The sequence below is a fragment of the Xiphophorus couchianus genome, chromosome 7 (genome assembly GCF_001444195.1).
Source record: "Xiphophorus couchianus chromosome 7, X_couchianus-1.0, whole genome shotgun sequence".
Lineage (NCBI taxonomy): Eukaryota > Metazoa > Chordata > Actinopteri > Cyprinodontiformes > Poeciliidae > Xiphophorus > Xiphophorus couchianus.
This window is the reverse complement of record NC_040234.1, coordinates 22,704,502-22,718,851: the sequence shown is the minus strand read 5'-3', so window position 1 is coordinate 22,718,851 and position 14,350 is coordinate 22,704,502. Positions and strand designations below refer to the sequence as shown.

Genomic DNA, 14,350 nt, shown 5'->3' with positions numbered 1-14,350 from the left:
TGTGTGCCTGGTTGCTTGTCCAGCAATGGACTGGTGACCTGTCCAGGGTGACCCCACCTCTCACCCATTGACAGCTGGAGACAGGCACCAGCACCTCTTAACCTCAATAGAAGAAGAGTGTAAGAAAACAGATGGATGGAAACGCACAGCACTTTTCAGAGGTCTAAACCTAGAATATTCTCTTTCTCTTTCACAACTGTGCTCTGCTGTAACAGTTCTGAGCCCTATAAATAAGCACGACCACCACACTTAAAAATGTTAACATTTATTGCTATTTCTGAATACCGCGCTGAAAGCAAAAGCATTCAGAGTATACACAGAAATTATACAATAATATATTGTTTCACAAAGGCAGTGAACACATACTGTATTACAATCTACAAAAAAATCTACTTTACAGAAATTTAAAATTCTAAATATCAAAAAAGTACAGCTGCAGAAACAGGTGTAGAACTGTAACCAAAAACTGGATATCGGTCAGTCGGTGAAACAACGTGGTGACATCACGATACAAAGAAAGCGCTCCATCTTTGTACTTACAGCTGGTTTTTTCAGGAACTACAACCGGCAGACATAAAACACCCCCAAAAACGTACTCCAGAAGAAGTCAGTGAACTGAAATCATAATAAATTATGGTTGTATGCATCCAAGAAAACGTCAGTTTACAGAGGATGCTACTACAAAAGGGAGCATGTCTGTATAGTTCAGTGGAACTGGTAGTGTATCACTGTGGAAAGACGCTTCAAATATGAGGATAGCAAGTGGTAAAAATAAAAGCTTCTCATCTCACAGGAACTGAGAAATCAATTGTAAAATTGATGGAGCTGATGGTTGATGGAGCCTGGTGGATTAAAGATAAATCAACACTTAAAAACTCAGAAGTGGTTTTACTTCTTATGAAAAGTCTCCTAAATGATAATAGTCTGTAGAATGGCAAGTTACTTCCTGTTACAAGTTGGAGTAAATGGTCCAAAACTTGAGCCATAAACCACAGAGGTCAAAATAAACTCACTGATCATCAAAATAATTAGAGGAAAAAAATTCCAAGGCTAATAAAATCAACCCTGCTGGATTTTAAAACAAAAACCTGTAAAATATTCCAATAAAAAGAAAAAATATTTTCTGGAGCCCAGAAAATGCACTCCTCCAAAATAGTAGCTATTTTGGAGGAGTGTCCAGAGACGGGGCGAGGTGTTCATCTGTTGTCTTGGCGACCACTGATGGAAAGAACGAGCTGGTTTACGGTCACATGCGACTGCAGGAAGAAGGGGTGGCCTTCAGTCTAATCCTGCTCCATAGGCTCCTCGGTGGTCTCAGTGTTTAAGGTGGCGCCCTCTGTAGGAGGTTCAGTTGTACTGAAGGAGGGAGCGACAGCAGCCTCCTCTTGGGCTGCCTCTGCCCCCTCCTCTGTACTGCTGCTGCTGCTGCTGCTGATGACCGGGTCGCTGCTTCTCTCCTCTCCGTCCCGGCTGCTCTCCTGGTTCTCCTGGACGCTAGTGGGGGCCTGCTGGTCTGTCTGGTCCATGTCACTACCCTCCTCTTCTGAAGCGCATGGTACCTCCCTCTCAGCCGGATCACCCCCATCCTGCTTGGATCCTTCGCAACTCTCAGACACCGTGCCGCTAGTTGGTTCTAAACAACAAGAAGGGGGTACAACAAGTTTTTATAATTGTACAATATACGTAGGCCTGTCACTATAACAAACTTTGCTGAACGATTGTCTCAAAAAATTATTGCGATAAACGATAACATTGTTTGAAGACCTTTTTACACTGATGTAATGGAAATGACGTAATAATGCATGTGATTTCCTGCCAAAGATAGATACACTTTATTTTCAAAAGAATACTAAACACTGGAACTAATAAACAAAACAACCACAAACAAAAATAAAATGGATTCTCAGTCTCCATTAACAAAAAACGTACTTGAAAAAAAAAACTAAACAACATAAAGCCAAAGTGGAAATAAATACTGCATTCAATCAAAAGAGTGCAGATTATGAAGTCTGTATACTATGTTGCCCTTCAGTAATAATTAAATTTAAATAGAGAAAATGGGCACATCCACTACCTGATGCAATAGTTCACACTACATGATTTTTTGCTCTTATTTTTCCCCTTATGACAATCTTAAAACGTTGGTCTTTCTAAGATTGTGTGGTGTGTTACAGATCCTAGGCTCTGATCTAAATCAGGGGTTTTCCCCAACTGGGATCTTAATGCAGCCTGTTGAATGTGACAGGTAGCCAATCAGAAAGCGAGGATTCTCCTCCACGCTTTCTGAGGGGAAATTACAGAGAGGAATCCCAAACAGCTGACACTGCAACCCGAAGTCCAGCGGACATTGGAGATGATATGTGGAAACAACATTAATGTTTATTCAACATGCAAAGAATATAGAAATGACAAGAGGAGGAGTTGGAGCGAAATTGCTACCGTAGTTGATAAACCCAGTAACTTTTCAGCTGTTCTTCGTTAACGTGACGTAAATAGGTTCTAATGATTTTCATTCAGTCAGAACTGACACTAGCAACATGCATTGCAGGTAGATTGTAGTAAAGCATTGATTAATGCCTGGTTTTAAAATTAGTTCACTGAACTTGTAGCAATTATTTTGTGCCCATTGTTGGACACCACAGGGCAGGACCGAACCGATAGAACCGTTATACCTAGGATTTCTGTCGGCTAATGTGTTGTCTGTCAGGTTTTGAAAATGGGCCGACAGCTCTAAGATTCTGTCGTGTGCGCTGGGCTTTACACTAAGGAAATGAGGAAGGGAGGGTCAGTGGAGAGCACCGGAGTTTAGCCTTTTTCATTCGGTGTCATCAACAGAAAGAGAAAAAGGCCGGAAGAGACGATAATGCCAATAATTAAAATGACTTTGATAGTTTTAATTTATCGTACGATTAATTGCTTTTGCCGTTTATCGCGACAGGCCTAAGTATACGGCTACATTTAAATACACGTATCTGTTTTTATAAAGCAGTTGTCAACAGCTAGAGATACACCACAAACCAGGCTGGTCATCACCCTCCCAGAAACTTTTTTTCCTTTTTTTTTTTAAATCAGTAGGCAGGACAGTTAAAAAAATAATTTTGTATTTTATATATATATATCCACACAGAACCCCATCCTCTTGAGCTCTCTCTTCAGTTTGGTACTCTGTTATCACTTTTCATTACGTTGTTGGCTATTTATTAGTGGGTCTGGTGGAGCAGCAAATTTATGCCTCAGTATTCTCCATAGCACTCCCAGTAGTCTATTATTCAGCTAATTATTTTGTGTAATGCACATTTTGAAGTAGATAAACAATTTAAAGCCAACTTTGACAGCAAGCCAAAAACTCTGGGCAGTTTGGAGTAGAACCCTTGTCTGTAAGCCTGATGGGGAGAACATTAAAAAAGAAATGAATCCAATCAGAACCCACCTAGCTCCTCAGTGGCAGCTTCAGTGCTGAACGCCTCCTTCTTCTCCTCCTCCTCCTCCTCTTGAACCATGGCTTCTGCTTCTTTAGAGTGGTGGCTGCTGTCTGAGGACCTCGGCGTCTCCACTTCCTGCTCTTCTTCCTCCTCGTCTTTACAGAACTTCAGTCTCTTCACCTCTTGGTGTTCAGCCTCCATGTCCTCTTCCTCCTCCTCTTCGTCCGAGTGTTTGTTCTTCACAGCGCTCCCCGGGGAGCCTTCTGAAGGCAAAACGTTGCTAACGAGGAATGGAGACAAATGACAGAAACAGATTCCGACTGCTGGTTGTGTTGAAGAGGGCAGACGTGTTTTCTATAGATCCTGTCCTACCTGGTGTCTTGGTTGTCATCTTGCTCTGTGTTGAGGTCTTTGTTGTCTGTGCTGTCTGGTAGACCATTGGCTGCTAGTGAGTTGGCCAGTGACACCTTTGGTCTGTTCAACGGTCGAGGGGTTCCTGGACCATTTACTTTCCTGACAGACATTAAAAAAATAGTTACAGAGTATCTGCATTTTTCAATAAGCCAAATTTAAGACTATAAGACTTTTTTAATGCAATCTTTAATGAAATTTAAAATTGAAAAATCTATAACTAGAGGGGATGGTTGACGGAACTTGTTCCACTATAATCAACCATAGCAAAAACTGCACCAATGATACAGTCACAACTACCTGGCCAGGTCGCTAGCAAAGGTACCACCTTGAGTCACAAAATGCAATAAAAATATTTGTGTGCGACTCAAATTTTTGCCCTGGTGCCCCGACCACCGGGCTTAGCAAGTTTTCTAGGGGAAACCCTGTAAGATATTTTAAGGCCTTGAATTTAGACACATTAATATAAGACTTTTTAAGAACAAGGACTCAAGAGTTACAAAAAAAAGACGATTGATTTCAGTTTTCTACCTCTCTATAAAAGCAGATGCATTTCCTGGAAGCATCACTCCATTCATTCGGTTAACAGTGCTGCATCCGTTTTTCCTGGAAGAAAAAGAAAAAAAGATTAAAACAAGATTAAAAATGTGATTGTCCCACTGGTGCCTCTAAAAATACAGTGATTCTTTAGCGTACACCATACACTTACTCTGAAGTTGGATGGACACAGCTTACCACCAACACATTCTAAAACAGAAACAACAAAGCTCAATTTAGAACAAAACAACCATTTGAAAAGTTTAGAGGCACAATCACAGACACCGATTAGAACCAACCTTCTCCACGCCTCGAAGGAACTTATCTGTTCCAGTGTAGTTCCTTTTGGGCTCTGTGAGCAGCTCACACAATCGCTGGATTGTGAAGGGGATTCTAAGAAAAAAAAAAAAAAAAAACTTTTTTTTTTACAGTTTCTAACATAAGTTTGTCACCTAAAAATCAAACAATGCAGAATTGTTGCCTTTTACATAAGGTTTTTTTTCAATGTTTTACAAATAAAAACAGTGAAATGCGTCAGTTATAGACTCATTTAGATTTAGGTTTAAACTCAACATGGGTTGGTCATTAAAAATAAAGTATAAAGTGAATAAAGTGCGATTTAAATGTTTCCATTCAGGCTGGAAGGTGGGTCTTTTTAAAAGAAAAGATTTATTAATCACACTGCTGGAATAAAATTGTGAAATATCTGAAGCAGGATTCTCCTCAGTGTATTAAAAGCCTGGCAGCACCCCCATGCTTTGCTTGACTCCCCACCAAGCTAAGCGTTACATGTTTATGTTTTTAGGGAAAAGAAAAAAAATTGCCTAGTTTTTAATTATTTTTCTTTAAATAATAATTTAATTTGAATTTAATTAATTAATTTTTACTTTAGTCATCCCAGCAGGGAAATTATTTCGCAGTTACAGCACACGACAGGAGCTGTGTCTGCAGGCAGCCAGCTGAGCCGGCGCCATTTTTGAAGGAGGACATGCGGCAGAGGTCGTCGGGACCGGGAGTCGAACCCGCGACGTGCGGGTCTAAGGCCTCCAAACGTGGGGTGTGCTAACCCGCTGCGCCACCACAGCACGCCACTGCAAGCGTCTCAGTTGTGCTGAGCATTTTACTTGCAGAGCAGAATTATTCCTAAAAGAAAGGTTTATAGTTGATGCATTTAAATGGTACAAAGCCAGGAGAGCAACCAATCACAACGTTAGCGCCTCTACGCGTTGCCTCGTGCGCTCCCACTGCTTGATCTCTGACGTTTACCCTCAGTGTCCCTCCTTTCACTCAAACTGGACAAGGGCTGACCTGTATGGATATTTACATCAACCCCGTATGTTTCCTTCCAGAGTTTTTGATCAATGTAGGAGTCAAGAAAACCCACCACGTTAGCTCTGGTTGCGCAGATCTATGTGAAAGACAGGTATAACCCGTAGTCGCATTTCAGAGGTGCGTGTTGAGCAAGCGGTGAGAATGATTTATATCTGTGAACAAAGAATTAAGAGCAGCGTATGAGTTTACATCTCAACATGCTGCCCAGTGTGTGGTTCTGTCTGCAATTTAAAGTGTTTGCATGTGTTCCCGGTTGGCCAGTGGTTAACAAACTAGTGTTAACCACTCATCAGCCTGCGATGGAGCTTTCGCGCTCACCTCAAAACCAGCAGGATGCGTGACTATATTTTATTATTTTTACGTTTACATGGTGCATCGAACCAAATCAATTGCTTTGTCCACTTAGAGTTAATGCGCGCAGCTGCATCAAATTTAGCAGCATTAATGTTGAAAATTGTCCGTATTAATTTCTGATAATAAAAAATTCAAGAAACAAATTTGTATCATTCTTGAACTGCAGTTGTGGGCTACAAGACATCACTCCAATGGCCACAAATGGCACATGGGCTGCACTTTGGACACACCTCTTTTAAGATAATTTACCGGATGTAACATTTCTCGGAGGCACCTACCCATTGTATCCCTTCACTATCTTCAAGATTCTCTCCTTCATATCCTCAAACGGAACTGACTCCACGTTTGGGTTCGCCGAAGCTCTTTGCTCAGGTGTGGAGGCTTTGAAGTCATCCATCACATTTTCCAATTTAAACAGGAAGTAGTTCTTGAATTGTGACCATGGAACCCTGGAGGAATAAAAAAATAAATAAAATCATGAGGTGAAATACAAAAACCAAAACAGAGGTTCTGCATTCAGAACAGGTTCGGAAAACCTTTTTCTGAGGTTTTTAAATCAGAAAAAGTAGCTTTTATGTAAATTCATGTTAACTATGTAGCCAGAAATCGTAGAAATGTATTTGCAGTTGCAGTTAGCCTAACAACTGACATGTGAACATCCATCAACATCCATGGAAACTTACTTGGCTGTGATCTGTCACTATGTCAACAATGAGAACCATACATTTTTGTAAGTAAATGTTGGGAGTGGAACACTGCTGAAAATCTGGCCCAAGGAAAAAATAAATAAATAATGGAGAAGTAGGCCATATCAGAGAAAGTGACATGTCTGGTCACAGATGTGACTGCAAACATGATTGGATGTGTCAGAAAGTTCCTAATCAGGCACACGATTTGCATAGCGCATTCTTTAAATTCAACAGTTCTAAAATCATGTTACCAAATTGAGACTCTCACTGATATCAGAAATAAAACAAGGCAGATCGTTGCATACATTAGAACCAGTACTACAGCCAAAGAGGAGCTGGCAGAGAGAAAAGAAGAAAGAGAAGAAGTCCAGCTACAGACTAGAGGACCAGTGAAGAAATTAATGAATGAGGTATCAACTAGATGGAACAGCATGTATTTAATGCTGGAACGCATGGTGGAACAGAAGGAGTCAGTGTTGGTGTCCCTGGCCTCTTTAAAAAGCGACATACCTCAGCTAACTACAGATGATAACAAAATCATAGAGAACACATTCCGTGTGCTTGCTCTATTTAACCAAGCTGTTGGGTCTGGGGGGAGTGGAAAGTGTAATTCCAATGCTTAAAATGGTGCATCACTCACTGCCACACAATGCATTAAATGTAACCATGAAAACCGCAATTAATCTTGTGGAAAACCTTAAGAGAAGAACACTAGAAACACTGTGCAACCTGGAGTCATTAAGTGGAATGACTATACCAACATTACTGGACCCTTGGTACAAGACGATGGGATTCTTAGGTGCTTCAAAAGCCAATGATGCAATGAAAAGACTCAAATTAGAGTGTGCAGCAGAAATGAGAAACACTGGACGGACAAATGGAAGATGCCCAAATCTGGACCTTCAACTCAACCATCTGCTCCCAGTTCAAGTTTGTCATGATTGTTAAATGTGTATTATAATGTTCTTGCAAATCACTCCATGTAATTACAACGAATTACATGGAGTGTAATTTATGCATTTTATTTTTTTCCTCAGATGATAACTTGTGGCAGCAGCTGGACATGGAAGCTGAAGAGAACAAGGCTAATTCAAATGTCACCACCGATGCCATTATCGAGGTTCAAAGACGCATCTCTGAGGCGAACACGCCAAGATCACAAGATCCACTACTGGGAAACGCAATGACTACATTACCCTACGTTATACAAACTTGCAATTAAATTTCTCTGTACACCGTCATCATTAGTGCCCTGTGAAAGGGTGTTCTCAAAAGCAGGAGAAATGGTGCAATCGCCTCGACCCAAAGTTGTTACAGCAGCTGATGTTTTTAAATACATGAATGAACCCTGTTCAGTCTGTTTCCAGTCTTCATTGCATTTGCCTGGAATGGCTTTTAAAATCCAGCAGATGTCACCATCAAGTGATATAGTAACACAGTTTCAACACAGTATTGACACAGTTTGGGAAATGTGCCATACACCCGATGAAGCCTTATCTGCCCATCACTATTGCCGACACCTCAGACAGCTGATGTGCACAATCCCTCAGTATCCACCCTGGGATGTTGTCAGGGCCTGCAGCTTTATGGGGATTGGTTTCCCGAAGGGACTTCCTCACATCTGATGTGGTCTTACAGAGGAGTGCGTCACCAGGTGGTGGCATGAGTCTGGTGCTGAGGGGGTGTCAGGATCCTCAAAGCGGGCAAAGAACTTACTGAGTACACCTGGCAATGAGGGGTTTCTGCATTCTGCATCCCTGATATTGTAATCTCTGATGCACTTGATGCCCTTCCACATGCGCTGGGGGTCGTTGGTGGTGAAGTAACCTTGAATTTTCTGGGCATGTGTGGCTTTGGCCCTCAGAATGCCAACAGTCAGTCCTTTCCTCACCTCTCAGAGTGCTGATGCCTCACCAGTCCTGAATGCAGCATCCCTAGATTTCAGCAGAGATCTCACCTTAGCCTTCAGTCAGAGTTTCTGGTTCGGGTGACAGGTTACTGTCTTAGTGTTGGTGACATTATCATCACACTTGGAAATGAAGCCAAGAACAGATGAGGTGTATTCCTCCGGGTCTACCTCTCCCTCTCTGAAGACCTGCCAGTCTGTGAATTCCAAGACTGAAAACAGTCTTGGAGAACACAGGCTGCATCCCTGGGCCACACAGTAACTAATCAGTATCATCAGCGGATGATATGCTGACGCCAGCAGAATAGAGATGTGGTCAGAGAGGCCAAAATGTTGGCAAAGAAAAGCTCTGTATGCAGAGTGAATGTTAGTGTACACACAGTGTTGCTTCCCCATGTAGAAAAGGTGACATGCTGGTAAAAAATGGGCAGTTTTATGTGAATAAAGTCTCCCACAAACAAGTAAAACATCTCTGGGTGCTTCATCTGCAGTGAGCTAATGGTGTCATACAGCTATTGTATCGTATTTAATACAATACATTATTAAATTGGAAAAGAAATTAATTTTAATCAGAAATCAATTTAATTGAAAATGTGATTAGAAAAAATTTATAGATTCATTTTTTTTGCTTGTTTTTTTCTTATCTTCTCTCCAACTGTGAAAACACTGAATTAGAGTACAACTAACTCACATGTTTGACTATTTTCTTTTCCATCTCAACATCCGACAATTTAACAATTCACACTGGAAATATAAATATCGACTGTCTCAAGGGATTACAGACCATCAAGCTGGCCCAATATACTATTAGAATCTCACTTAAAATATGATATCCTACCAAATATTGAATCCAAGTAGTTATTTGTGTTTGCAAATAACTACTTGGCATAACAGTGTGATTTGATATAGAAATCAAACATAAAATAAAACCTTCATATTTTACTTAAGAGCAGAGATAAGTCAACCATTATAAATTCCAACTCCCATTTGACTCATGCAGTATACACATTGTGCATTTCAGTCTAAATACTTTCCACATTGAGAAAAAATACTTATTACCTAAATTAATTCATTGTCTATAATATGAGTCACCAACACTGTGCCTGCAGGCACCCAATCGCCGAGGGGACATTGTCAGTCACCCGCAGAGCAAGTTCTAAAAATAGCCATTGTCATTGGGGAGCACTGTAAACAATTTTTTAAATATATTTAATTAAATGTTTCTACATTTAAGTAATAACATTTGTTTATATTTAGATTTTAAAAAGTCAATTATGAAAACATTTAAAATAAATTGCTTTATGTATAAAAGTCTTTTCTAGGGTTAAAGTTCAGAATTATGCGCAGATGCCTGCAGGATATTATCGGAGGGCAGTAGCGCCTGCAGCTATACGGCTGGACCCATTCAGAGTACTTTCAGATTTTCCTTTAAGTAAAAAGAAAAAAAAAAAAAAAGAATAATTTCTGGAATTTGTATTATTCAACCCTCTTTACTATTAATAAAATTGTGGAGAAAAACTGATCTTTTGTGTCAAAACATCTTGTCTATGTGGGTGGGCACGCCAAAGCCTAAATCTTATAGGTCAGTTTGCTTTTGCTTATTTGGCAGCTTGGTGCTTTTTCTGCAAGCTAAAGACGAATGAGCAGAGTTTGATCCCCCCGTAGTTCTAAGAGCGGTTGTTTGGATCCCGGCTGAGTTTTATACCTTGTGCGCGGTTCTGGTGGGTCACCAGTTTATGAGCTTCTTTGATGTTTCTTGAACTGAAGAGCCGATGGGTCACCATTTGGCTGACATCTGCCGCTCTTACTGAGCATCTCAGACTGTGGGTTAAATAATTTAATCTAGTCCAAACGTTCCCCAAAAGAGTAGAAAGACATTAAGCAAATATTGTTGCTTCACCTTCTCCTCCTCTGGACGTCTGGACTTCAACCTGGGAATCAACATCATCCTCTTTCCATGGATCACATGGGTAGGTTTCACTTCCATGTCTTTATTACTTAGCATCGTTTGTAAAAAAAAAAAAAAAGGTGCGCTGCTTTTGTGGTTTAGGTTTGTGCTGGTTTTGTGTGACGTGCACATGATGCGTGTTGGAGAGGTGGTTGTGCTCTTGCAGGTCAGGTGCAGTGATCGTTTTGTGTGTACCCTCCGATCCGTCTGACTCCCCCCCCCCCCCCCAAGACAACAGGTGACAAGTCAGCTTTTCTGTTCGCGAAACCACAAAAAGGCTAATAAACCTGCTACCTCACCAGAACCGCGGACACTGTAGAAAGCTCAGCCGCGATCCAAACAAAAGCTCTTAGAACTACGGGAGGATAAAACGCCACTCATTCATTTTTAGCTTACAGAAAAGGCGCCAAGCTGAAAAATAAACAAAAGCAAACTGACCAATAAGATTTAGGCTTCGGCGTGCCCACCCATATAGGGCACGTGTGGGCACCCACATAGGGCACCCACCCACTGCGCTACATACAACTGATCTGCGCTACATACAAGATGTTTTGACACAAAAGATCTTTTTTTCTCCACAATTTTGTTAATAGTAAAGAGGGTTGGATAATAAAAAATACAATAACTATTCTTTTTGTTTTTTAATTTAAAGGAAAATCTCAATATAGGCACAGTGCGTATAGCAGCAGGTGCTACTGCAACAATCCTCAGTCACACTTGTGGGCAATTTAGAATCACATAGAAGAGCTTCAAAAAGAAATCAAACTTAAACCTCTGTGAACTAAGAACTTCTGATTACATAATAACGATTAACCATATCTGCAACGGTAAATCCTTACTGATACCTATTGTGAGTAGTCCCTAACATTAATATAATCAGGCAGCATGTAATCATATATGTATTATTGTCATAAAGGCTGAGAAAATATAATTGATGTCTGTATTAAACAAGTAGCCCTTCTTGTTCCTCTGTACCCATGAAGTAACTCCCAGTCTCAAAAAAGTTGGTGACCCCTGACCTATAGCTTACACCCAAGTATAGCATACGCTATCCATAAAGCTACATTAATCTTTAACCAGAACAACCAATAACTACATAAAGTTTTGGGATTATTTATAATCCCTTATAAATCTGACTCATTCGATCATGATTTTAGTAGTTACACATATCTTGGCTCATCTATGCAAGATGATAACGTCTCCCAATTTTTTACAGCACAGAAGGTCCTTTCACACTTGCTGAAAAATAATCGTATTTCTCAGTTTGAACAGAACATCATTGATACACTCATGTCTTCAATAGGAATGGCAATTCTTTTATTTTTTTTCTGCCTAGCATACATTTATGTGTATGCTTAAGAGTTGTGAAATATCCAAACACCCCCCGCTCCCCACACACACACACCAGACAAAAGAAAAAAAGTCTGTCTTGAACCTAAACATTCTTTTAACTTGTACTGAACAGCTATGAAATGTACATTGATCAGCCACTTTTCTTTGCATATAAGCACGATTGAATAGCAAAAATGGGGCCTGTGGATTTCACTTACATGGTCTGTCCAGTCTTGGCAACATGGCATAAAAATTGTTCCAAAAGGGGGATAGGCTCCTTCTTCGCTTTCTTATCAAAATCTGTAATGAGGTCAAAAAGGAAGAGACAGTAGTGTCAACAAACGTAAACTTTTGACACTGTTGTTTAGAAGAAGGGGTTTTCATTTATCCTGGCATAATGATCAATTGTGGTAACTCTGTGACGTAAAACTGGATGTTTAATTTCCTTCATTTATCATCTACTTCAACCAAATATGCTATCAGTTAGCAGGTGGTCGGTTACACCTGTCTCAGTCAAGCCGTCGGAACATTTGATTCGCCTAGTTTATTTACATAATCAATCTAGTTCAGAGCGCTTTCTAGCTAAAACTGGCACAAGTTACCCGAATAGCTTGGAATGCTAAGTTAGTCCGAACAAGGCGACCGCTAAACGGTTCTACACAAAACCTGAAAGCAGTGGCCTAAAAGTCAGTCTAAGCCAACTACTTAAAATAGGAAAACAGTATTAGCGTTTAAATGTACTGGTTAATCATTTTAACATGTTGGCTTATTGTAGCGAACACCGTGAGCACACGGCTAACAGTTCCGTAAAAGCACTTGTTATGTTAGCATCAGCTAAAGCTAAACAGGTAGCTAGCTAGCAACACGTTTTTCTTTTAGAAAAACAACTATTTCGAAACATCTGTTTTACGAGGCGTTCTTAATGAAAACGAAGAAATCGAAATTCTATTTGCGACCTCTGAGCGCCTCTTCAAGCGAGTCAATTTCCATCACGTCGTTCCCCTCTTGTCAGGCTTGAGGATGTAAAAGGCAGAGTGGTGGCTAGCCGCTGCTGCTAAGCTACAAGCTCACAGACAGGCAGACAGGAGGGAGCATTTTAATATGGCGCCGTGAGGTCACCGGCTGTTTAGCAGCAGACACAACTTCATGTAGAGTGGACCACACTCTATCCCCACAGCCTTTAAAATATCACTGGGAGGACGTTTTACAAATATATAAAAGAAAAACTTTGTAGAAGAACAAAACGAAATTTTGTATCCCAATATTGTCCAGTTATTAGATAGTATTGTTTGTTACTTATGGTGTCTGTCCTACATTAGACACAACCCGAGAAGGCACAATTTCTTATTTACAAAAACATCCTATTTTCTTTCTTATTATTTAAGTAATTCAAGATTCTAAATTGCATTATGTCATTCTATAAAGTTCTGGTAAAAATATTATACTTCGTCTGAACTCTTTTTCCATGATAGAGGGTTTGTTCAATATAACAGCTAAAATCCTTTTAATAGTTACTTACAAATGCACGGTCAAATTTATACAGACCCATTCAATAAATTAGAATATTACTGAAAATCACATTTATGTCAGGAACTTTATCACTAAAGTGAAACCCATTATATAAGTTAATTACACACAGAAGAATGTTTGAAAGCCTGTATATCTGTTATTTATTTATTTTTTTACGTGCAAGTAATAAGATCAAGACATTTAAAATTATAATATTAAATCACACCAATAAAAAACTATATTTAAAAACAGAAATGTGGACTTCATGAAAATGGCGTAGTACTTCTAATAAGTAACATTTATTTAAAAAATAAATGTTATTTTCAAAAGGTACATTTAATCTGACAAACTGGCCTCATTTGAATGCACATTGTAATTTATTGAATACGACTGTACTTACACTCCCCACATTTTTTGGTTAAAAGTTCCTTATGTGTCAGTTATGCACTGTCTATAGAACTCAACAAGCTTTTGGCATACTTGTGACTGAATATTTGCCTCCAGAATATAACGTTTATTTAAATTAGTTGGAATAACTCACTATTTTTTTTATCTAAAGTCAGGATCAGTTCAGAAACATGTAGAAAATGATGACCTATGTCATGTAATTTCTTATTAATCTGTGTTATTTTTCTTATAAATCCTAAATCTTTTTGAAAGGGAAACTTCTGTGACTTAAGCTTGGAGCTCTGCTTACATACTTTTTGGAATAGAATGTGCAAACATTTCCTTTAAATATATTTATTGTCTCCCAAGACCATATTTTTCTCCCAGAAGGCATTTGTCTTAAATGCATCCTCAAGATGAGCGTATTTAATATTTAAATAGAACCATACTTGCAGCATTTTTAAAATTACCCCCCAGGGACAACTTTTTGCCCCTCAGGACAAACAAGTTTTTTTAATTGAAT

The 14,350-nt window shown here is 39.5% G+C and overlaps 1 protein-coding gene across 1 annotated transcript; it reads right to left on the bottom strand.

Annotated features, from left to right (window-relative positions):
* Positions 1–249: 249 nt before the first annotated feature.
* On the bottom strand, positions 250–13,038 carry ppp4r2b (protein phosphatase 4, regulatory subunit 2b). The gene is made up of 9 exons (XM_028022910.1): positions 12,888–13,038; positions 12,150–12,231; positions 6,335–6,505; positions 4,670–4,763; positions 4,543–4,580; positions 4,365–4,439; positions 3,795–3,935; positions 3,431–3,702; positions 250–1,633 (listed from the first exon to the last, which is right to left on the bottom strand). The coding sequence occupies exons 1-9, from the start codon at positions 12,919–12,921 to the stop codon at positions 1,284–1,286; spliced, it is 1,257 nt and encodes a 418-aa protein (XP_027878711.1). The 5' UTR covers positions 12,922–13,038; the 3' UTR covers positions 250–1,283.
* Between the last annotated feature and the right edge of the window lie 1,312 nt (positions 13,039–14,350).